Below are 25658 nucleotides of genomic sequence, written 5' to 3' on the forward strand. Positions count from 1 at the left end.
CTGGAAAAAAAGAAAAGAAAAAGAAGGTCTTTAGCACTAGATTTATTTTCTTGTCATCAGTACTCCTTATACAGGTGAGAAGAGTTTGTGTCTGGTGTGAAATCATTCTGCCCACAGTACTGTCTTCCAAAAAGGAAGAGAACAAAACAAGAGTGGGCTCCGTTCTGACAGCTGGTTGGGAAATGTTTTTTGCAGTGAAATGAAAATGCCTGCAACCACTAAAGAATCATAGATGTTGATTAGAGACTGTTAACAAATGAGAGTGGATAAGCACAGCAAAATGAATCAGTGACAGAGAGCACAGAGATAACAGAAAAACGCAATAACCCTGCAGTTTCTGTCAAGTTGCTGTCAGCAAGAACCACAAGGTGGTTTTTGAATCAACAAGTGCAATTGGCTTAGGGAGAAATCCATGAAGATCACAAACTGCATTGAGCATCACAAGCCTTAAACAAAGGGCCTGTCAGGCTCCCATCTGGGTAGGGCCATTCATTTGACATTAGCTATGGGGGAAAATGGAATATATTAGAATGAATTTATCAAGCTTTTCTTGGAAACATCTAAATTAATATGGCATAACATGATTTTGGTGAGACAGGAATGTACTTTGTCACGGTGTCTTAGTTCTTTGCTGTAGCAAAGTGTTTCATAGGGAGGAAGGGGGTTTTTGGGGCTGCATTCACTGTTTTGTAAAGCAGAAGACAAAATAAAGAAAATGAGAACTGCTCAATCCAATAAACTTGAAAGGGATAGAGAGATTTCAATGCATCTTTTTCAAGCTAGAATGAAATTTATATGGAAAGCGCAACAAGAAACATTAAGTTTCTGTCTGCAACAATTTAGATGATACAGTGGGGGCTTTAAGGTTACAAGTGGTAATGAACCGAAAGGCGTTGCAAAACTGGCTAAGGAGCATCTAAAGTGCTGTGATAGGAGTGTTAAGAGAGGTGCTGGCTGTCTCTCCTTGGTAACTCAGGCCAATATTTACATCTGCTGTAAGCACCTAACAGACCTCACCCTTACAGCTGCTGCTGAGTTCAAACAAACAGCAGTTGCAGGCATTCAAGTTTGAAAACCTCAGCCTGCATGTTTACAGAGCTGGCCCATCATCAGGCTTGTCTCTCTCCAGGCTTTCTGGCTGAAGGAAGAGTTCTATCACATTGAAGAGCTCTGGCTTCCACTTTAGCTGGCAGCCCAGGTGGGAGAGCACCTCAAAGCAGAAACCTCTGCTCACGTGCACTCCCTGATCACTGGACAAATGTGTGTTTCTGCCCCGCAGTCCTCGTCTGCTTGACACGTGTGCCTCAAAGGTTCTGCTTTCTCCTCAGTGAATCTGAAGGAAGCCCAGGTTGCCTGGCTCCAACACAGATACTCCCTGAGCATCAACAAGCCCAGTGTCATAACTCACACCTCGAGGTCGTCAGGCCATGACTGAGCAGAGGTTACTTTAGGAAACTGTCAGAACAAAGATGGAGTTATGAGCCACGATGATATCAATTAGAGAAGACATTTATTGTAAGAGAAGTGTTAGTGCTGCAGTGTATTTAGTTTCCCTAAAGATTAAGTTACTTGGCAACACGATTGGATATTATGAACAAGGACTTGTTTCTCTTGGCAACAGACATCAATAAGCTGATGTAATTATTTAGAGTAATTGTTCCTGATTTTCTGTGTGGCAACAGGTCCTCTTAAATGCTGATTCAAATATGACCACAGAATTTGCATCAGGATGAGCCACTGCTCAGCTCTGAAGGCAGCTTCCATCAAACTTCATGTTTAAAAGCCAAAGCAGACAAGGAAAGCGTTAACAACATTTCTTCATTTCTACATAAAAATTAATTAATTCATAATCCTCCTAATTCACATTCCACCCAGAATAAAGTGCTGTACATTATGGGCTGATTGACCTTTTCAGGTTCTGATGTTGCTTGTCATAATGAAGATGTCAGACAGAATTTTGCTGACCATTTTCCCATTTTTGGAGATACAGGCAGATGTGGACATGTTTCTATTTGTTATTTTTTAAAAGAAAATAATAATACCTCCAACATCATATAAATTGATAAAGCATTCAGGAGTGAAGTCCGTGATACATAATTAAAAAAAACAAAAAAACAACACAATAATCTAAGGAAAAATTAATTCAATTAATTAAACAGTGTATGATCAGAGATGCTAGTTAATGCATAACAGACTCCTGTGACAGTCTGGCAGGAGATATTTGGTCACTGTATAATTAGTGTATGTATGTGTGAGTGGTCCCTGATTTATCACCTGAAACTAATACTGCAAAAGCAGTTTGGTGATGAAAGGTGAGCAAGGAATTATTACAAGTTCCTATTTCTTACTTGAATTCAGTGAGGATTATGCTTTGTGTATGCTTTCTGAAACATGCTGAACACAAACTTGCCTGAGCTTTTTCACTTAGATGCGTAGGCTTGTTTCTGAGCTTTTTGCCAGATGATGGGCTGTTGACTCTCAGTAAAATAATGCTGTGCATAACTAATTTGGATGTTGCATTATGAGAATGTTTTGCAGCCAGGGAACAGATTTCCCACAAGGTTGATTTGAATGTTTTGCTATATAGAATACTGAATCAAATACTTTGAAAAATTGAAATGCACGTGCACATTTGTTTGCATTATCCATTCTTCTTGACTGGTCTTTCATTTCGGGAAATAATTAATTATATGTTTGTGTTTAAGCGTATAAGTAGTCTCTCTCTGAACTAAATGCAATTAAATCAGATTAGTTTAATGCAATTGCTCACGTGCTTGAAGAAGCAAATGATTACTTTCTTCAGTTATGGACCATTTGAACACTTAGATTTTTTAACTTACTCCTGCTGCATATAAAATCTTGATTCCTCTGAGTGCATACATTTACTCTGGCTAGGAATAGAACAGTTTTGTTTTCTTTCAATTCCTGCTCTACCCCTTTGAAGCCTCAGTCGGTGCTGTGTTTACTTGGGAATTTACTTCTCTGTCACAGTGAGAAAAGTTGTGTAATGTGACAGTGCTTCAGAAATGTGCACGTTTGTAATAAAATGTAATATACTCCAAGAGAACTCTTCCCTGATTAAGTCTGTCACAGGTAGGATGTTTGATTATTGGAGGTACCTGTCTCCTGGATTACAGAGGTTATAATGCAATTTTCATTGACCTTAGATCTGCAGTTAGTTAAATAGGGATTGTAGTAGAGGAAGAACGCAAAGTAGTTTTAATCTAGAAATAAAAGTAGTTTTAATCTAGAAATAAAGATATCATTCTTAACTACATCTCTGTGCTTCCACAGCTACTTCACTTTTGCACTGTACTGACTAGAAGAGAGGGAATTCCATTAACTTCTTCTTCAATCGACTGTCAAGTCCAGCTCTTATTATATATATATATTTCATTCCTTGGTCTGAAATGGCCCAAAGAGTGGCAAAAGTTGATATAACTTCTCTATAACGTGTATAGCTCAGAAGCCAGTGAACTTGACGTTATTGCTACCGTAATCATTCACAGAGAAAGCAATTACAACATGATTAGAAATATTTCCTTGCTTTTTACTCCATTTTTTGATCACTTTGCTCTTTTCCTTCATCCCTCAAAACTTGATCCTCATTCAGTAAAATAGGAAACAGTCTCTTAGTTCTCTACTGAGGGAAGGGGTTATGCTTTTTCTGTTCAGTTAAATTAATGACTGAATATTGGAATGAATGGCAGTAGCAAGACAGGGCTTCAAGAAAAGTTCAACAGGGTAAGCAAGTCAAGCTGTTGGGTCAGCTCATTCTGCATTTTCAAAGGTAGCATAAAACCACCTTGGTTGTACCTGAAAACAGGGTACATAGGTTTACTGCAAGTCTATTCCTTCCTTTGGTTATCTGGGGGAAAATAAGCCGTACAGAAGAATTTTCCCTTTGACAGATCCAAACACATGAGGGCTGCCTGCCAGCAGCTCATGATGCTGCAGACATCTGTAGAGTTAAACATGTAATTGACCATTCCGAAGCACTTTGTGAAGCCATCTATTATGTTCCGCAGCACACTGAATGTGCTGTGGCAAATTGCTCACCCTTTTAATCAGTGATCCATGCCATGCCACAACTCCACATCACTATTTTACATTGTTTGTAGAAATACTGCCTGTCTTTTGTCTCAGGTAACGCTCTTCCAAGTCAGAGCTGCTTTTAATGTGAGGCTTTGTTCTGCAAGGAACTGTGTATTAGTTGCACTTTTCTCTTGCAACTCAATGTCTGTTTCATGTCATTTGCAGTGCAAAGACTTCTCTTTCTAAGGATTATTTCCAGCTGTTCATTTTTGGAGAATGCACTTGTCAATCACGACACATAACCTGTAGCTCTCATGAGAGCTCTCCTAACAAAGAAGATACCATAACCTTTCTACATAACTAAATTCTACCCCTTTGCAATACCATTAGAGAATTTCTTTTTCTCTCCTCTCCCTTCAAGGATGAGAAGCAAGTCACAATCTTGTCAAACTCTTCTAAAAGTCCATGGGGATTCAAGACCCATAGCACTAGAAAATCCTTTCTATGCCTTGCTGACACATAGCAGCTGCATCCCTCAGAGACACGGAGCTCTGCTTCTCTCTGCTCTGTCAAAAGAGAAATGGGCTTTTTCTGTCTGCTGAGGGAGAGCCATCAGTTAGAAAGAACAGTCTGGCAAGTTGAATCTGCCCTCAGCAGTTCTTTCTTAACAATTTCTAACTGTAAGAAATCATGTTCATTGTACATGGCTTCAAACAGGATGAGCGATGTACCTCACGGAAACTCTTGGAAGGAGGAGAGTGACTGGCAATAAAGGAAATAATTAAAAGGGATGTATTAAGCAATGACAATTAGTGAGCTGACATGCTACTGCCAATGATAGTGTCTTCAACAAAATTAAATTTTTGGCTCATTGAATATGACAAATACAAATGAAGTTTGGGTATCTTCTTATTAGACTCAGCATTTTAGACTAAAAATACATGGGTTTAAATGCTGGCAATAAGAGTATTAATGGGAAGTGCTAATCTTCTAGTAACCGTAATGACAGTAATGGCAGTGCTTTCTTTAGTACAGATGTTGAGAACTGAAGCACTGAAGAAAGGCTCCAGGCCGTATGATGGCTCAGGCACATTTCAGGAGGAGTGATAACAGTTTGCAAGTATGTAAAACACTGCTGTAGGAAGGAGGCACTTCTTCAAGGGCACAGACAAAGGGACAAATAGAAAGAATCCTAAACTGATGAAAAAAATCAAGTATCTTCAAACTTCCAATAGTGGAAGGGGAGTATCAAAGCAATGGAGCTGATCACCTGAAGAACTGCTGAGTTTGTCTTTGAACAGCTCCCAAAAGTGGTTGCACAAATGTCTGTCATAGCTAATCCTGATGCCAGGAGTGACAAATGACTCTGCCTTGTGGCTGAACTGGACAAGATGACACTGTGAGTCCTTTCACAGCTTATTTTTTCTTGCTTGCCTTCTTCTGAGCCAAGATCATCCTTTATGGGAGCTGGTTTTCTTCTGTCTTTTCTCCTTAAATAGGATTTACTGCTCAAGACTGAGCAGGGCCTGTTGATTATGGGCTTCAAAGGAACTCTGAACTCCATGTTCTAATTTCTTCTTTATTAGGAGGGGTAGTAAAGACACAACGTTAACTGTGATAAACAATCAGATGAGCTATGACAGCTTAGCTAAAATTCTCACTGCTCGTGTCCCTAATGTCTGAGCCCTGGAGATAGCAATAGGTTTTTCTTTATAAGATTGGGATTTCGTAAGCGCCCAACACTAACTGCTTCATGTGAACGTAACACTGATGTCTCTAAGCTTGCTCCAGGAGCCTACCTGAAGAACTGCTCATTTCTGAGAGAAGAGTTTTGTTGTTTTTTTCCCCAGTGTCCCATTTACAAACAGCATGGTTTGTGGGGCATTGCCTTGCATGCCAGGGCCTGCTGGGGACTTGCTGTGTAACCTCAGCGACAATTCACTTACTGTCTGCTGCCTCTCAGTCTCTCTCTTTCCTTCACTCTCCTCCTCTTTCTGTCTTTTTTTCCAGTGTTCTGCTTTGTAGTTTTCACGTCCCTGAAGAGACATCATGAGCCTAAGATGACTTCAGTGGGGTTTAACTATTCTTTGTACTGCTACAGATTTCAGCCCAGTGCTTGTTAGACTTAAAACAGCAGAAAATGTCAACTTCAGGAGATCTATGGTGAAAAAGTGCTTTGGAGTGCACATTCTTTTGTTTTAAAAATGCCTTAATTTCTTTTAGATTTCAATCTTTTAATACCTGATTTAAGCCATAAATGTCTCAGCAGGAGGAGGGTGGTGTATTAGTCATAGCTTTATGCCCGGTACCAGAGTAACAGTTAAATGCTGGTCATTCATCATGAAATGGTACAACTCACTGTGAACAGCAATAACTGCAAGAGCTTGCTTGAACTGCCGCTGCTTTTATGTCCTTGGCCTAATTTATAATCCTAGAATTCTTTGTCAGCTTTATGCAGAATAATAAGACAAATATTATAGTTACACCATCGCATAAAGTAAACGCTAATTTAAACGTGCACCTTTTGCAGGGCTCTGAGCAGCCATGTAAATCACTGCCCGGAGTGACACAGCTCTTAGCTAAGGGTGATTTACATATTTTCCCGACATTGCGTTCACAAAATAAAGAAAATAAATGAAAAATATGGGTAATTGCAACAAAGAAAATGCCCTGTTTTAGAATGAGAAGTCCTTTCAAGCTTTTAGATACCGTCTTCATTTACGTAATGAAGTGCCAGTACCCATAGGTGTGTTACAGGCGTTTTGGAAAGGTTAGTAGGAAAGTACGTAGGTTGTTCTGGTTTTTCCATTTGCAGGTAGGCCTTTAGAGAAGGTGGGAATCAAACCCGTAAGTAAAACATTTTTATTTCAACAAGCTGGAAAATATTTTGGAGGAATTTTTATGACCTCTTGCTGGGCTTTTTGTAAGTAATACAGCGTCAGCTATGACATTAACTTTGATAAACACAATAAAAACCGTATGTTGCCTCATTTCTTTAAAACCAGCTTAATAAGAAAATGAGTTCCTCACATTACAGCACTGCACAGCTAAATGCTTTTCTGCAGTTTGTGTTATCCTCTGAAGCAACAGTCACCAGCAAGCAGTTTTAGAAACCAGGCAGCAAGGCAGTGTGATTGCAGTTGTAATCTGGCAATTCTTTTTTCCCCCCTTACGTACATTTGAGACAGGCGATCAAGCAAGTATATGGCTATTTATTTGGCAGTGCTGCAGTTAAGGCTCGCATGAACCATTACAGAAAATTACTTTTCTTTCTCAGTTTATACGCCTGACCTTGATAGCTTTGCTGTTCGCTGGTACCGTTACCATGGAAATAGAAGAATGATCTTTCTGTTGATATCAGTGCATAATTAAGGGTCACTGAGACTGCTTAGGTCAAGAGATCATTTTCAGAGTTCAGATCTTCAGGGGGATGAATGTTGTTATTCCACAGAAGGTTTGTGTATTGGTTGATGTGACTGTTATTCTGTCATCCTAAATTAAGCCTCATTGACTCCAAACTAAGAGCCAGAAATATTTACTCAATCCACACATTTCCAATAAACTCTGTGTCCATGAAGCTGCTTTTTCTGGGCATTCCCAGGTACAAAAACTACCAAGCCGTGGGGCTTGTTGCCACTTGTCAGCTGAAACGTGGTAACTGGCTGTGTAATTGCTTCTCATCATTTTGAATACAGTGTAAAGCACTATCTGTTAAAAGCCTCCAGTGACAGAAATTTGAGTCTCTTCAGGGTGTAGCTGGTTCAGAATTTTTTTCCTATTGGATTCTCCTGAAAAGCTTGACATTTCTACAAGGGCAGTTTAAGAAATGACAAACTGTCTTCCTCTAGTGGATGTGGGCAACAGTTTCTTTCTCTCCCTGCTGAAGCAAACTTGTCTTTTGAAAGCCTCAGACCCTTATTAGGAAGTTTTCAGCAGACCATGCTTGCTAACTCAATGATCCTTCTTGTTCCTTGCTTCTAGAATGACCACATTTTCCTTGAAGAATGACATCCAAATCCAAATATGATGCTGCAGCTCAGGGCTTGCCAGTACTCTGTGGAGGGTACTGTGCAGGGAACTGTATGTTTTTACTGTGTGTTGTTCCTGGTTTGATAGTGAGGGACACAACGAAAAAAAATCTGCAGTGGGATTGCATCACTGTCTGCAGTGTTACAGATCTTTTTCTTAAAAAGAACCGTTCTATAAACTCCGCATTTCAGTAACAATATCATCAATTAAATCAAGCTGGTTCCATGCTAACATCTAATCCTTTAGACAACTCTTGAACTCTTTAGGAAAAAAGGGCTCCATTTGCATTATCTCCATGGGAGAGCAAGCCAAAATAGACACCATGCTGCCCTACTGTTCCCATTTCTTTTTCCTTTATTTTGCACAGATACCTTCAAAAGATCTGTCTGCCTGTATTTTCTTGCTCTCTGAGCAGATCTACATTTTTGACACCCCCTTTCTTTTTCTCTGCATGTGCCTTCAGAACAAGCTGTGCCCTTTCACATCAGAATTCAAGTTATATGAATTCTACCATCAAATCTCCGCTATATGAGGGAAGGCGAACATTACGAGGTTCTTTTCATAACTTCTAGTTTGACAATCCCTCTTTATTAACTCTTGGTCCGTCATCTTGTTTTATCATTGAGAAAACAAATATTTGCGCCGCATGACATAAGAAACATAAAAAAGATTCAGAGGGCTGTAAATAGCACAGTAAGACTAATTTCAGTATATTGTTTCAAGATGACTTGTGGAGATTTAGCCAATTAAAAATAGTGAGCACCAGGCCAATGCAATTCCTCCTGCTGAGCAGATCCCTAGGGATAGGCTATACAGAAAGCTGTCCTGAGATGGAAGAAGTCCTGCGCTGGGAGCTTTGAAAATGGCTAAGACAATGGAGGCTGTAGTGGAAGAAATAATTAGGTGCAAATGTTGGAGAAAAGAAGTGGATGACACATAGCCCAGTCCATCTGGCACCCACAGGCAGGATCGAGCCCTTTGGGACATTTCCATTGCCTTGTCCTTGGAAGAGACAGGTAATGAGTTTTCTGGGAATAAGCTGTTGTAACAAATTCCTTCTCCTGGGCTGAGTCCAAAGTCGAGCTAGGCACCAGGTCCACATTAGAAGGGGAGAGTTTGAAGGAACATCTGTTTCCACATATGCAGAGCCTCGGCAGCAGCCAAGGTTAAGATTATCCTATTAATATGTTGCTCCTACAAATAACTTGATGGTTATATTTTGTCAATTTGATTTGAAAAGATTTGATACCTTCTGCTCATCTGTTCTACCAACAGAAATAATTTCATGACCTTTTTCAGCCCAGGACTAGCTTGTTGCTAGCAGTGTGTGGATATAAACAAATCCTCCTGCATAATTTTTCCTTTCTGGCTATGAGAAAAAATGCTGCTCTTTTCTTGAGTGCTTGGTCTGTATAGGGAAACTCTGAAATTAAGAGGTGTGTTCCACTTCTGGAGACATACCTACCTTTACTGATGGCACGACCCAACACATTACAACATTACAAATTGCTTTCTTTTTAAAACAACAAATTAATCCATCCAGACTCCCCTGTCACTGTGCTTTCGTGATGCTATTAAGGAACTCCTAAAGTGAAATTGTGTAAAATTTTCTTGGTTTTTTTTTTGTTTCCATTTGCTTCCTTTGAAATAATTCCAGACTCAGCTTTTAAGGAAGAATCAAACACTGCAAGAACTATGGAAATGAACAGTTTGTGTTTGAGACATTAACAAATCTATACTTTGGTAAGGGTCACGGCTTGCTCTTTTCCTTTTTCTGTTAGATTGCTTTCATCTTCTGCTGAGAGGTTTCTGAGAATTTGATTATTTTGTCTTCTGGCCATGATCATCAATACCATATACTGGGAAATTTTTCTCCTGTCGCAAAGGATTGGAATCCCCCAAAAAGCTTTTTTCAGCAGACATATTTTTATTATTTAAAAAAAAAAAAAAAATCGTAATTAATGTATAGCTGCAATAAATAACCCCTTACTCTACTTAGTTTGGGGAAGAAAAAGCAAAAAAGGCCATTGATGGCCAATATAAATAATTGTATGCAGCAGAATTGTATAGTTGCTAGTATGTGATGGTACTCTGCACATCAACTAACCAGAAATTGTTATGCTGCTTGCTATATTAGAGGTTATTATGGGATAAAGGAGAAAATATGTCCTCAGTTACACTGAGGCTCTTCCTGAGGTTCAAGGGATGCTTCAGTACAAACAGCAGGAAGGGCAGGACACATGGACACAAATACAGAGTTTTGATTAAAGCAGCAAGACTGTTAACTAGTAAAGCTCCCAGTCACCTTTAAAAGACAACACTGACTTCAGCAGGAACAGAGAAGCTTTTGGTTCTCTCCTGGGAATCAATGCATGTACTGCTGGGTATCCTGCGGCGCAAAGCCTCACAGTGCAGGTAGCATTTTCATCTCCTCTTCCAAAACAAATTATAAATACTCCTCAGCTGGATGTGGAACACTCTTCTGCTTTGAGACTAACTTGTTATCATTTTCTTTGATGACTCAATGGCAAAATTCAGTGGAAATTAGCTTTAACATTGGATTTGGGGACCAAGATACAGGGAATGCTGCCTCAGCAGCAGTGCAATGAGGGCATTACTGTCAAAAACATTGGAGAATGTGTATTCTAGGTAAACTGGAAAAATCCCTCTGCAAACACAGTTCTCCTGGGCAAATCTTCACTCCTGAAAATCCAGCTTGCAAGGATATTATATTTTAATTCCCTATATTATTTTAATGGCTTGAATTGAAGAGAAGGACATGTTTAAGTTAAGTGCTTGTTACTTTCTTTGGCAAGTGTTATTTTTCTTCTGTAATTTTAGAATCAGGACATGATCCTAGGATTTGATCTGTGAGAGGCCTTAGCAAGGCATGGATTCCTAAATCCCTAGTTTAGTGCTGAAGCCAAAAGTCAATGCTGCCATCCCCTGGGACTGCCTTCTCAGCACTGAAGTTCCTGAAGCACCTCCACTTCAGGCCATGCCTGTAGCTTTGTTAGACTTCATGAGGCTTTGAAGGGAGAACTGAATTTCAGTTCCTGCTCCACTGAATATTTAATATAAGCTAGGAAATATTAATAAAGCAAAGACTAGGTAGGACTTCTCTCTCAAGTGGGTGCCTCACTAATCTCTCTGACCCAGTGAATATTTAATTATTCAGTATAAGTAGAGCAGGTTCAATAGGAGAGAATGAGCAGCGAGCAGGGAGTCAAAATGATCTGGGGAACAAAGTGAGCTGCTGTGCCACAGTCAGAAGAGTGATCTGAGCCTAATCCCAGTATTTTCTGAGCCAATGCTGTATCTACTAACCTAGCCAGGGAATGGGGTGCATCCTGCAGAACACAAGAGCTTAACTCTTGATCTGTTTGAAGGAGAGGGCTCAAGTACCAAAGGACAAAGACAACTCCTCCTAACAAACTAGTACCTCTATTAAGAAGAGCAAAATGAGTGTCTGAGAAGACTGCAGAACAGAGCATAGGAGAGAACCAGGGCTCCATCCACAAAAGCTGCTGCTGAGCGAGCAGTGGGAACAAGACTGCCTTAAATCTTGTAATCCAGGGTCACAGGCAGATGACTCAAAAGGAGGAACTTTTCTAATTTACCAGATGTATAGGATGCTGAGGTAGTTTCACCTTTTGGGAAGACTTATAAGAAGCCCCACTGCTTTGGTAGCAACTGTCTTCTTGTGAGGGTCAGTGGTGAGATGTCTGTGTGTTGTATATTGAGTGTAACAGGAAAGGAGGAGCTCCCTCCCCTTCTCACTCACAGTTGCTGTTACAGCTTAGATCTTTTCTACAACGCTTTTCACTTGCCGTGTCTTTTTGGCTAGCTGTAGCAAATGGGAAACTGAGGCTGAATTCAACCTTTTCCAGCATTAGTCTGAAATGTTAGTTATAGGCTAGAGGAGTCATTTATTTTTTATATAAAGGATACTGCTGACAGTGGCTAGCAAAGAGTTTAAGAACAAGAGGGAAATTACAGTTAAAAGGCCTATTTGTCAGGGTAACAATTTTGATGAATTGTTGTGAACGTTTTTTTCTTTTATGACAGTGCTTCCTCCACTATTATATAACGTTGTTTATGGATCTGAATTTAATTCTTACTTCAGCAGGCATCGTCACTGAAAAGTGGATATCAGAGTCTTAAAAGGATTAGTTCTTCATATACAGCCAATAAAATTGATTTGTGAATTAGGGGTCCCCTTCACAGAAGCAATAAAATTTTCCTTCTGCAAGCAGTGAAATTTCTTTCTTGTAGCTGTCAGTGTAGTCATTCTGCATTGGTATAAGATATCGACAGTGTGCTCAGGGCAATAGCTGGAAAGGGCAGAGATTAAATAAGAGGAAGGGAGCAATCTCAATTGAGCAGAGCTGTTCCAAACCAATTGCAAACACAATAAAACTATGAGGTCCACCTCTGCTCTTGGAAAAACATTGGCAGAAACTTTACTAATAGTGCCACGACTTTATGTGATGTAGGTGAATAAAATACGTCTCAGAGATGCTGAAACCTGCACCAGCACTTCCGTGCAGCTACAATAATTATCCAACTCAGCAGACTTCCTTTTCATCTAAGAACTGATTAGTGCACAGGTCAGGACTGCAGACGGGATGGTACTGTGCTGTGCCAGTTTGGAGATGCTTCCGTTTTGCAATAAACAGCCATGGAAATTGTAAGGAAATCAAATGACACCAGAATAGCTCTTGCTGAGTCCAGCTGCAGACACTGATAGTACAGCATCAGAGTGAGAAACCACCCTAGCAGTCGCATGAATTGACAGACAGGATATCTCAAGGGCTATTCCATATACATCGAATATGAAAATTTAATCAGACTTCAGTTTCTTTTGTGTTTCACAGAAGTTTTCTGTATTATGAAGCAATAACAGGCGCACACATAAAAACACTCTAAAAGAAATAACATTAGGATAAAATAAATCTTTTGTGCTAGTTTTGCTTTGTTCTTAATTGATTAATCCCAGTGCTGAGTGTACACAGATGCAGAGACACAACAAACTCATAGAACATTATACCATCGGAGTGCAGAAGAGTAACAATATCCAAACTTTAAAAAGTAGGTGCGAAAAACAAGCTGCTGCATTGCTCTTAATTTCAAAAGCCAAGGCATGAGAAGAGCATGCAGGAGAGGTTTAGAGAAAAGGCCATTCTGCTTTCCAACGCATTTAGGGCACAAGGACAAAGAAAGATTTCAGCAAGGTTTATGCAGCCCTGTTTGAACCAGGGTACAGTACCTGCAGAGTAACACCTGCCTCTGCCCCACTGCCTTGGTTCTTCACATCACCAACTTCTCAGATGGCAGAAAACTCAAATGATGAATGACGGGAGTAAAATTTGTTCTGAATGTTGCACAGTTGAAGCCATGCTGTATTCCTTCTCCAAACACAACATGTATTAGATTGTGCTCTATATCTTAGCGTACTGAAGCTAATCTATCTAAAATATTCATGTAGCAGAGAAAAATGGGAATAAAAGGAAAAACGTACGTGCAGTATGATGGAATGAATGTTCCTACTCGAACATTAGCTTTTGTATTTCTTAGGCTTTTTTTGGTGATTTTTAACCTTGCTGCCTTAGTGGTATTCTGACACAGCATTTTACAGTTAATATTTTATTTTTTTGAAGTTCAAAGACAAAATGAAATAAGGATGGGGAGGGCAGGGGTAGGTGGAAGAAAATGAAAGACTGGGAAGAACAGAGCTGACTCCTTTGCTTGGTGAGTAAAGCTCACAAATACCTTGAACTAACGACGCGTACACAGAAATTCAGAGCAGGTAAACAGTTAAGAGAATAAAAACAGGCTTAGAGAGATCTTGATGTGCAGGCAGAAGTAACTGTTAGATGGCCTAAAATGAATTTTACCCTCTGCTGCATTTCTAAGTGAATAGTCACGAAACATGCACACATATGAAAGAAAAATCCCATATATCTGCATTTTGTTTTCATTTTAGCTGTGTGTTTCTGCTGAACTCTGTGCTTAAAAGTGAGTGGAGTTTAATCAATATTTGTGGGTTTTTGTGTTTTTTTTTGTTGTTGTTGTTTAAATATTCAAGGCATTTGTGATGTTAAAAATTCTTGAAAATCCAAACAGTAGGATTGGTTTTAAGAACACTGACATTGAGAACCTAACTCTTGTATCCCAGACCACAATGAATGAAGCTGGTAATGCTAAAACTAAAAAAGAGATAATGAAAACTTCTTTCTAGTAATAAAGCAGCTAGGGAAAATCATATTCTAAATTGCAAGTTTTATAAAAATGGAGAGTGTGAGAATGAAAGAGGAAAAAAGGTGATCTGTAATGAAGAGCTTTTTACAAATGTAGCTGTGCTGGGCATACTGATCACCTGCTGGGTTACAGGGGACTGCTACACCATCACAGAGCCTGAAGGAAGCTCCCCCATCCTCTGTGTGCTCATGCATTCTCCCCCTTCTGTCTGCTCTGAGTTCTGGGAAGATGCATTTTCCTGAGGACTCGAGGGCTGTGTAGGATTACACAGATCTTTCTGCACAGCATTTATGGCAAAAGTTGGTCTGCTGGCAGCTCCTTGGTTGAGCATGTGCCTTCTGTTGCAGCTGAGGTGATGAATTTAAATCTTAACAGAGAAAAAGAAAGCATCCTTGATTCATGAAAACAAGCTTCTATCACTTAGTTGCTTTAAGATGGTATCTTTTAAAATGCATATTGTAATTAAATAAGAGAATTCAGGCTTTATTGTATTTTTTTCATTGTTCTGGCTAAACAGACTCTGCAGAATTAAATTAAATTGTGCAGAAACAGTCATGGCCAAGGACATTGAGATACTTATCAATACAGGGAAAAAATAGATTTCTGATTCTTCCCTGTCCCAGATTTCCCTATAAAACTGAAGCCTATGCAGTAATTCAGCACAGATTTTAATAAAGGATATAATGAAGTGTGTGCTCAGGTCATTGAAATGAACAAGATGTCTTGGATCTAAACATTTAATTAAAAGATTTCTTCATTGAATTGAAACAATCTCATTTGTCTTATGTTTGTTACAAGTGATTGCTTGTTATGCAGTTCTGTGCACTTTTATCCCAAACCCCTACTTTAGCTTGTATGAGGAGCTAAATGGCACATATACAACATTAATCTCTCTGAAACAACTTTCTATTCTGTGTAGGTTTCCTGATAAATAAAAATCTGCCAATTTCTGAGAAACTGAGCGTATGTGAGTTTGGACAGTCTTTTAGATTCTCCATTCCTGTACTCCCTTTACTGCTCCTTCACCTTTATCTCTAATTGTACCATAGACTAAATTCACAAAATACTTTAAACACATATTTAAGTGTAAGAATGTGCTTAGATCCTATGGGCTACAACTGGAGCTAAGTACCTGCTCACACGCACTGTGGTAAACAGAGATTAGATCTATCTGCCTTGCAAGCAGGGACTGTTTCCTTCCCTGTGCTTTCTGTTTTGTGCCACCAACATTGTACTCAGTTGCTGCAGAGGAAGAGTTTGTCCTTTGATAGCTGTCACTGAAAATGTGATGCCTGGGTGTACAAAGGTTCTTTGCACATCTGTTCATCCTTGACAGGCAGAATAGCACCAGGCTGTCTACTTAGTAGTGTTTTGACAGCAAACATGTTTTGCCCTGTGGGATCCATAAGGAACTGTGAGAGCTTGCAGAGTGGACAGACATCACAAATGCTTTTGGGCTGCTCAGTGCTGTGAATGAGGTGTATGGCATTCACTGGGAAAAAGGGAGAGATAATAACAACTCTGTTGTGAGTCACTTGGCCCTGCTCAATCTCATACCTGCCTTTACTGGCTCAGTTGATGCAAACAGTAACCAAGGTGTTTACTGTCTTAATCTAAAAGCAGATGGAAACTGAGAACAGTACGACTGTTGCATTAAAGTGGATGGACCACCAACCACAGATTCCTACTATAAAAGACAAGCAAAGTGATTCTTCTCTGAATACACACTCCCTTCTTTTTGTATACAAAAGATGAGGGACTTTCTGCACCAGCAGCTGCACCTGAACTATTGAACAATCCTGAACCATTTAACAATTCACAGCAGAACCATCTTCTGTGAATGTATTGGATGTATTGGACTTCTGTAAGGTCCTCTAGCAAGGACTCCATAGCATAACACCACTGTCTTCTCCTTTTTCTGTGAATACACTAGGAACATTCTATCGGGATATCACTGCAGTACTCCTGCAGTCAGTATTACAGAGTGTAATGCTTTAGTGCAATTCATTAGCACCAAGGTGATGCTCTGAAGGCTTCATAAGGAGAAGACACTTGTGTAGGATAAGCACTAATTTAGTGAACTAGATTTCATTAGTTGAGCCTGACCTTCTTGGAAGTTGGTGAGTAGTATTCTGTTTTAGAGAGATATATTTGCAACATTTATGTGAAAGCAGAAAACAAATGCAAGAACCAAATTATATAGAATTTGATCCTCAGAATTCAGCTGCTGCAGAAAGCTTTCTGTGATCATACAGTTCTCTGGAATACTACAGTTTCTTCAACATCTTTTAATCTTCCACCATAATGAACATCCCAGGCACAGCTCATTAAGGCGAAACTAAAAATCCCTCTCATTTTCTCAGTGCTATTACATTTTCAGCTGTCACACCATCTTTTACTGAAAATCTGCCAAATACTCCGAGCTAAGCAGAGTGAACATGTATCAGGAGACACCTCCAAGAAACACAAGTTATTTCAGAATTTGGCATATATTTCTCTGAATCAACTCTGACAAAGCAGAGAGGAAGCAGAATAATACTGCGGTGTTAAAGGATTTGCATTTGGCAGAGGTAGATAGTGTTTCATTCCATTTGTGGTGATTAAAAATCCCAAGTCACTTTCCAGAAGAGCAATACCAAGTTGTCTTGCTAGTAAGCAAATGTACTTTGGATATACTACAGAGTGGTTTTATTCTTTTCCACGTGATACTGCCCTTGTTCTCAGTTTTGGCCCTCTGCATTTGACCCTTACACTTACTGTTCCTCACTGAAGCGACGATACATTACTGAAAACTGGAGGTACAACTACAGTAGTTATAGGAGAATCTCTCCATCCCTTCCCTGGCACCCTCAGTCACTGACTCTCTCAATCTGTATTTATCCCATGTGATATCAAGCTTCTGTTATCCCCATTCTTATAGATGAGCAGTGAGTAACTAAGAGACCAGCCCACTGAAGGAATGTTATGGCAAAGACAGTTACGGACACACTGCCTTCTACCAAGAAATAATTGATAAATTCCCTGGTGTGTGGCCTGAAATTTTACCTATCTCATCATGTTTTCCTTCACTATTTTCTCTTTCAGACTTACAGCTAAAGCTGTTGCAGTTCTCTTACCAATCCTGGGAAGCTCATGGATCTTTGGGATTCTGGCGGTCAATGCCCACACCCTAATATTTCAGTATATGTTTGCTGTTTTCAATTCACTACAAGTAAGTACCTTCTTGGAAACGCTGTGGCTACTGAACTGCTGTTGAGAAGCAAGAAATGGATCATTAGTAATGTTTTCACATGCTTTCATTTATTGGATTTTTCTCTATTCCTTCCTGTGTCTTTTAAGTGTTGCTGTGCTGACCACACAGTGCTGGCAATTGTTTAATCTCTGTATGAAGAGAACTTTCATCTCATTCCTTAGTGCTTCCAGTAGCAATCGCTAAATAAATTAGAGAGTGAGCTACAGAAACAGATAACTCCTCTAGCACTAGGTATCACGTGCAGGATTCTTAAAGGCCAAGGCAAGATTCTTCTTGTAAATTTATTAGAACAAAATTTCTGCGTCAGTTTGAGGCTTCGTTACCAAGAATTGAAAACAAACAGAAGTTGCTGGGAACAGTGCAGCATAAGGAGAAAAAGGAATCTGTATCTGCATGAAAGCAGCTGCAGAAAGCAGCACGTGACTTCTTAAGACACTGATCTGGAAAAAGAGTTCTGCTTGGGAAAGAATGCAAGCGTTGCCTAGCTTTAAACACAGCTTCCAGTAGAGGTATAAATCTATAGGTGAGTTCTTTCCCAAATAATGATTACAAAGGAAAAGAAAATGTTAACTTTTATAAATCCTTTGCTACCTCAGGAACAAATACTGCACTGCTATGGTCACGGAAAGATGGCAACACAGTGCTCTTGAAAGACTGATTAGAAAAGACTAAATTTTCATCAAAAAGAAAACAAACTCTATAAAAGAACATTGGGGAAATTCTCTGAAGTATTTCCCTCAGCCTCTGCATTTTCAGGCACAGTCAAATTGTTCTCATGTAGCTCACCACAAGAATGCTGGCTTATTTTCTACTAGATGTTTTCCTGCAGAACCCCAAAGTTTAGGAGGCAGCGTTTGACATGAACGGATCTAGGCAAGCTGCACAGGAACCTAATGTTGCATTTTTCTCCAGTTTAACATTGGACAAAATTTATCCCAGTTTTCAGTGTTTATGGTTACACAGTGCTGTGAGAAATACTTACAGTACGTCGTTCTTCACAGCCATTCTTTACCCTTGACCCTTTTCTCTGTTTTCAGGGGTTTTTCATGTTCCTGTTTCACTGTCTTCTGAATTCAGAGGTACGTTACAAAATGGCGTTAGCAAATTTGGTATGACTGCTGTTACTGATTTGCAGCATTTTGACCCATGTTCGGCATTTATTTTACTTAACACAGAAAGGTTTCCGAGGGATAGGTGAAGGCATCTTAAGATTAAAGAAATGACACATTCCTGGGGGCTGCAGGGGCTGAGCAGGGCACAGGCTGTACTCTGAGGGATGGGATCACATTGGTGGCAGCAGGACTCACTCTGGCAATCCCTGCTTGGGGGCCTCTGGCTTTGTTACATCTACAGTTCCAGAAGGGAAAATAAGCATTAATCTCAGCAAAACATACTTTAGGAGACTGCTCATGCAGTTCTTAATGGGAAGCTAAACAGTGTAGAACATATTCCAGGTATTTATCTTGGCTTGGAGCTGAGGTTTTCACAATGGACCAAGAGGCATCTTTTCACACAAAGGCTGTCTCAAAGCAGCTGGGACAAAGCCAAGGCAGGGCTGAGGGCAGAGACATCCCTGCTTGGCCCACAGCTCACTGCATCCTCTCTTCCACCGGCAGACAAAGAAAATCCTCAGCAATATGCATTACTGATAATGAAAATTTCTTACAAAAAGCACCTCCTAGGGAATACTTCCACAGCTTTGATTCTTCCACAGTTACTCCATCTGGACGTTATGGAATAGCTCTGCCCTGTAGCTTGTTTACTTCCCATGCATCAAAAGCACTCCAGCTCTTCCAAGGAGATGTTTCAGTAAGCAATTATAGCTGATTAATATTGACCAACATGTTCAGTCTTAGAGCACTGACGTGATTTTTTCTACAGTCAGTTCATAGAGACAAGACTGACTGTAGAATTCTTTATCTTTATTGGAATCAACTAAAGTTAAGCAGGCAGGCTAAAGGTAAGGAGATAAAATACTTTTAAAATACTATTTTGCCCCACACTTAAAAGCCTTCTTCCTTCTGTTAAGCATCACTTCTTATATCAAATATAATGTTTGAATCATGGCCATGAGAAATGAAATTCAGTAACGTTTCAGGGTTTGAATACTCAAAAAATTTTTCACGTACAGGTAATGTGAACAAGCACTTTTGGAGAGCAGGTCCTATTGGCTTTGCTGTATGCTATGCATCTCTAAAATACTTCAGCTGAACTGTGAGAATGCTTTCCTTCTTACCGCAGAAGTAAAACTCAGACACTGTAAAGCAAAACCTGCAGATATTTCCATGCAGCTGGGTGAAAGACAAAGCTCTGTTCCCTGTGCTCAAGGACAAGAAATGCACAGGCAGCACAGAGAAGGGCAGGCAGGCAGCCGGCCTATATCTTCAAGGTGTCTGACTACCATTAGGGCTGCAAGATCACCGGGGAGAGCCTGCCCAAAGGTGCTCCTTCATACAAGGACTGCAAATACAAAGCATTTTTTCTTTCAAAGAAGATGAATAGTAATAGCTTGGACATCTAGGAGGCTGGGATAACCCAGATAGCATGAAAATACTGCCAGAGAAATGAGACATAATGAGGTTATAAAATGTTTTGTATTTAATCTGTGAGTACTTGAAAAATAAATAACTGAAGTATAAACAAAAATGTAGGAGCAGACTGCTGTTTTTAGTACATAATGTAGTTGTTAGTGACATTAATGTGAGGGAAGGTTAATGGGGATGTATTTGTAGGCAGCACTTGAGAAAATACACACAACTTTTTCCAAAATAAGTCTTCTGTCTTGTACCACTTTTTCCTCCCAAAGGTCAGAGCTGCTTTTAAGCACAAAACCAAGGTGTGGTCCCTCACCAGTAGCTCAACTCGCAACATCAATGTAAAACCCTTCAATTCCGACATTGTGAGTATTTGTCCTTTTTGTTCTACTGTACGTGCAAGGGTTCTACATCACATTCTGGTGAAAGAACAGGGCACTAAAGGGTGTGTGGATACCTAACTTAACGCACAGTGAAGAGAGGTGGAATCAGCAAGTATTATGTTGCAGCTCCAGTACGTATTTTGAAAGCCAAGGACACAATTCTACTTCCTGGTAAACCATCAGATGAACGTAAGCAGGCATTACCAACTGGAGTATGGTTCAATGAGACCATCTGCATCACTTGCAATGAACTCCACATTATGTAGTCGAGCAGCATTTTGGCAATGTATCTGTCTTATGACTATGCCTTTTTGATAGGGCACTTTTACTTTTAAGTCTGAGAAACAAACTCTTAAATAAATCAATGCATGCGTATGCTTTTCCAGCTTTGCTTAGATTGCCTTGAGGCTAAATATATTTGTTTTTATAAAGAGCCAGACTTCTGAAATGACAGGTATTATTAAGTGATCACTGCCAATCACCTTAGATTCTGGCAATAACTTAAAAACCCTTTATGGAATATGCTTTCAAGATTCTGTGACAACGTTGTAATGTAAACAGATCCTTTCAAGCTTTTATTTCATCAGACAAGAGTGCTATAGCAAAATAAATAAATCTACTTTCAATGCTGTTTTTTCTAGATGAGCGGGAACAGGCCGGGCACAACCCCCACAAAGCTGAACACCTGGGACAAAAGCACCAATTCAGCCAACCGCATTGATTTATCAGCAGTCTGACAGCAGTGCCAGCTTCTCAGTGAAAATCAAGCCATACATTCAGGACCTCTGACACAATGTCCACCAGTATTTTCTCACTGTCAATACCAGTAGAAAACTGCTTGTTTAATCACTGACTATTAGATTGGAAATTGCCATATTGTTTTCTTGACTAAATAGCCCTATTCTGTTTGTCTACCACATTCTACCACTTGCCTATTAGCGTTATTGGTCAAAGTAAATAGCACAAATATACACTGGATGGTTTTGTCAGCATCGATGAAAACGCTAGGCGTGCAAGAAGGGTTTACTGCCATCTGAATCTTTCCACATCCCAGAACAGAGGAAAGTCAGCATACCTTGGGAAAGATGGATTTTTAAGCTCTAAAATGAAATGTTTCCCATTGTGACATTGTAATGGGGCTCTTCTGGTCTTGCTGTGCACACTTTGTTTACACTTATTACCTTACAGAATCCAGTTATTGAAGCGAAGCTTATTCAAAATACAGTGTGGTGGTTAATTTAAATGCTACAAAGACACCGAGATTTGAGGGAGAAGCAAATCCAGGCTACTCTGCTCCCAGATGTGGGTGTGGAATTAGCAAAGCTGAGCAGCACCTATGTCCCTACACACATAAACAGCACATGCAACGTGTAACACTTCTATACACGAACCTATTAGTATTTTAGCTATTGCTGTTTACAACGTATCTATAGAAGGCAGAAAAGGCTACGGTTGTCCTATAGCAGTCCACCACCGCCTGTCGCTGATTCGTGTCTGCTGACACACTGCAATACAAAGTATCTGTATTGCTTTGTCTGAAGCTTTGGATGCAATCAACAACTGTCCATCAAATGCGTTTTGCAAATGCATTAATTGTACCTTTTGGAAATCAAAGCCTGGCGCTGTGACTTATGCTTCTCCTTTTACCTGTCAGATTGGGACACTGAACTGCAACCACAAAAATGTTACACAATGGTATACTGTGAAGACAGCAAATAAGTCTGTATATTGTTACCTACAGGCAACTTTTAAACAGATCTCCACTGAGTGTTCTGTGGTTTTAAACTCTGCTCAACACCTAATAACTTCTGCTTTAGTACTGCTATGAAGTGTCTTAAAGGGGAAAAAACAATGCATTTTTCCTTTAGACTAGTGTTCTGTATGTCCACCAAAGTGACCTTTGGAGCACATGGGCTGCAATGGGCTGCAATTCTGTGCCAATGATGCAACCTTCCAGCTGGGGTACAGTTATAAGCTATATATATGGCTATAAGCCCCAGAGGTGGTCAGAGTCCCTAAACACATGTAATACTGGTCTAGGATTTACTCAGCAGCCAGAATCTGAAAAGTAGTTTTCAGTGATGATGCGACTCCAACACAGAGTGGCTGTGCCAGGTCTCCTTGTCCCGATGTCTCTGTAAGACAACGGGCTTCCAAACCACTGCAAAAGGAGGACATCTGGTCCCAGTGAATCTAGCAAGATATCTGCCCGTGATTTCAAAGAGAAAAGATATCTGCACTGTGATTTGCAGGGCAGAAATTGTTTATTGCTCAGTAAAGTTGTGGAAAAAAAAAAATAAACCAATTGAACTTTAGGAACAGGAAGCATTCATCAGTTAGGACTGAATTTAGTGAAAACTTTAATCCAAAAGCAGTGAAGTTGAAATTTTAGAAAGCATTGGCACATTTCATTTGTTATTGATCCAAAACAAGTTTTCTCCATGCTTCCTGCCTGCACTAAGAGAAAATGAACTATTTCAGTTCTCTTCAAGCTTTTCCATCCCCTCTGCTTCCTCTCCATCCTTACCAAGGCTTGGTATGGTCACCAAACTGAAAGCCCACAGTCACCCATGTCTGTCTGTGCCTACAAGTTTAAAGTCTACAGAAATTGTCTTGGTTTCTGCAGACCTGTGCTGAATTTCAGAGCAGAATGTGACACACTGCATATCCACACGTGCATAAAATTATAGGCTTCTAATCTTGTGTTGCCAGTTGGTAAATAAACCCAAGTTGCTGACAGCTAAAGAGGGTCAGTAAAAGCTAAATGTCTAAATGGCTTTCAGCATTTGTGTATAGCTTTTTCTTAGTTTTTTTACAAGTTGGACTGTCTTTCAGCTGTACAAACATACTGACTCTTCTTGGTCTGAGAATGTTACATTCTTCTGTTCGTTTATTTGGTTTGCCCCAAAAGATACAGTAGGAGGAACCCTCAGAATGTATGGAGAAGACTGTAACTGTACTGTGATAGCAGAGTTCAAAGTGTCTATTTTGTGTGCAGACAACCTATTTAAGCATATTTTTTGATACTGGAGCATGTGTGTTGTTTTTTTGTCTGTTTGTTTTAACACTGTGATCATGGGTATCGATTTAAACCCTCCTTCATAACTCCATTCATTGTAGTGTAACATAAGAAGGACATATCAAAGCTTTTTTTTTTTTTTTTTTTGAAATCTTATTTTTGAAGACTTATTCTTTCTACGCAGTTTTCATTGAATGCATTTCCTCCCGTGCTGGCTGTATATTGGCCACCCATGTCGCTGCCCAAGATCCAACTGAAAACAACACATGAGATACAAATGGCAACACCAAATGACAGTGATACAAGGAGCTAAATCTGGGTTTCACCCAGGTATGTACCAGATTTTAGATCTGTTTATCAAAAAGAACACGCAGGTGTTCTTGGTTTTGTACCACAAAATGTGCTACAGATGTGGCAGATATTAAGGGAGCATTACTATCCCACATCTACTGAGATCCACTGAGGATAACCTGTGTCCCATGCTTTAATGTTTGAACATGACTTGTGATGAAGCAGCATATCTTGTCTATGTCACATGAGGTTAGGAGTTAGAACACGGTATTTATGTTCGTTTGGGGCTGGGGTTTCTTACGTGTTTGATAGACTGATGAAAAAAAACACAAAAACTGTTTTCCGTAGCCATCTAAATCTGTTCTTTTTGTTTGATTCAATGTATTTGTTGTTAGTGAATGCAGCAAATGTACTGAATGCGAAATGTACATACGAATCTTTAAACAATCTCTTTCTGTCCTCAGTCTTTGAAGCCTGGAAATCTTGCAGTTTATTTATGGGCATGTATACTGTGGCTTCTGCAATATTTTTTTTCAGGACAGCATCATTTTGTCAATGGTATGAAATCTTAATTGAATGAGATGTGAGTTTTAAAATATGTAATGTAGTAGGAATGACTTTGCCAGTAAGTAGGAAAACAATTTAGTTTTGTTGTGTTGTTTTTTTTTTTTTCTCAGATAAATAAGAAATCTTAATTTCCTAAAATAATTTTGTATTTGTTCAAATTTATTCTTTTGACATGGATTATAAACAGCATAAAAATCCCTGAGTGCTAATGTTACGCTCAAACAAGCGGATCTCAACTCATCTGAAAGTCCTACGATGTGAATCACATGTTCTACACACAGCTATGACACACAGGTGGTATTTCTGCATTACAGGTGATACCTATGTGATACACCAAGCTCAGGCGTACTCTCCCCTTTAAGGAAGATTTCTGAAGCCTCTGATGCTTATTATTTCTTCTTTTGTCATCGTTCTGCTCATACCCCACCGCATGACCTTCAGCAAGTGGCTTTTCCTGACTGTGTGTTTATTCCATCAGGGAGATGAAAATAATTATTGTGTCCTCTTCGTTAAGTGCTTTGTAACTCACAGTTGACAAGCAGAGCACTTATTACGCTGGTCACATCAAAAGTAACACCTCCTATGTATTCCCATGGAAATGACAATATATTCTAAGAACACAGTAACACTACTTGACTATCAGCAAGTTCTCAGCTACTATTTTTAATACAGTCACCACCACTGGCTGTGCATTTTCACCAGCGATGCACAAGAGTTTGCACACTGTGTTTGTAAATATCTGTGCCGGTGGAGGTGATCCACTGTTCCTCAGTGTTTCACCACCCACCACCTCACTGTGCTCACATCCACTGTTTGGTACCCATAAACGTTCAGCAGGCATCAGTGAATGTTAATGGCTGCAGTTCTTTCACGTGGAGGAATTCAATTCCACACCTTTGCTCCATACACACTCCCGTTCAGTCAGAGTGCTCCTCTGCTGCCATCTACACAGCAGCAGCACGTAATGGAATATCAGTGGGAGGGCTCTGCTGCCATCCCACCAGCATTCACCTCAGATGTTGTGGGCCAGCATAACAAAATAGAGGGCATTACTTTCAGAGCAACCCTGCTCTCAAGGTTAAAGCCAGTTCTATTGTAATAAATAGGCTGCCAGCTGCCTCCTCTGTGCTGCACAGCTGTGTAGATGTGGTGGGGTGTTGATGGAAAGTTAGATGGGAGGGGAATTTTGTGGTGTTGAATAACAAGATCAACTGTATCCAGAAAAACTATAGATTGGAATGCAGATGGGAAATGTGTTTCATCACCTTTCAATACCCCTTACAAAG

General features: G+C 39.8%; 1 protein-coding gene across 3 annotated transcripts in view; it reads left to right on the top strand.

Moving 5' to 3' along the window:
- The window catches only part of ADGRD1 (adhesion G protein-coupled receptor D1), a 125813-nt gene extending 101342 nt beyond the window's left edge, over positions 1-24471 (top strand). For all 3 annotated transcript variants that reach the window (XM_042829287.1, XM_042829285.1, XM_042829286.1), the window contains 4 exons: positions 17410-17536; positions 18616-18657; positions 20385-20477; positions 21137-24471. In XM_042829287.1, the coding sequence (XP_042685221.1) occupies positions 17410-17536; positions 18616-18657; positions 20385-20477; positions 21137-21232 (358 nt within the window). In that variant the 3' untranslated portion in view covers positions 21233-24471. The remainder of the gene's footprint in view (positions 1-17409; positions 17537-18615; positions 18658-20384; positions 20478-21136) is intronic.
- The last annotated feature ends 1187 nt before the right edge of the window (positions 24472-25658 follow it).

This window comes from Centrocercus urophasianus, unplaced genomic scaffold, assembly GCF_019232065.1.
Source record: "Centrocercus urophasianus isolate 14NV4802_14NV808 unplaced genomic scaffold, USGS_Curo_1.0 seq_30, whole genome shotgun sequence".
Taxonomy (NCBI): Eukaryota; Metazoa; Chordata; class Aves; order Galliformes; family Phasianidae; genus Centrocercus; species Centrocercus urophasianus.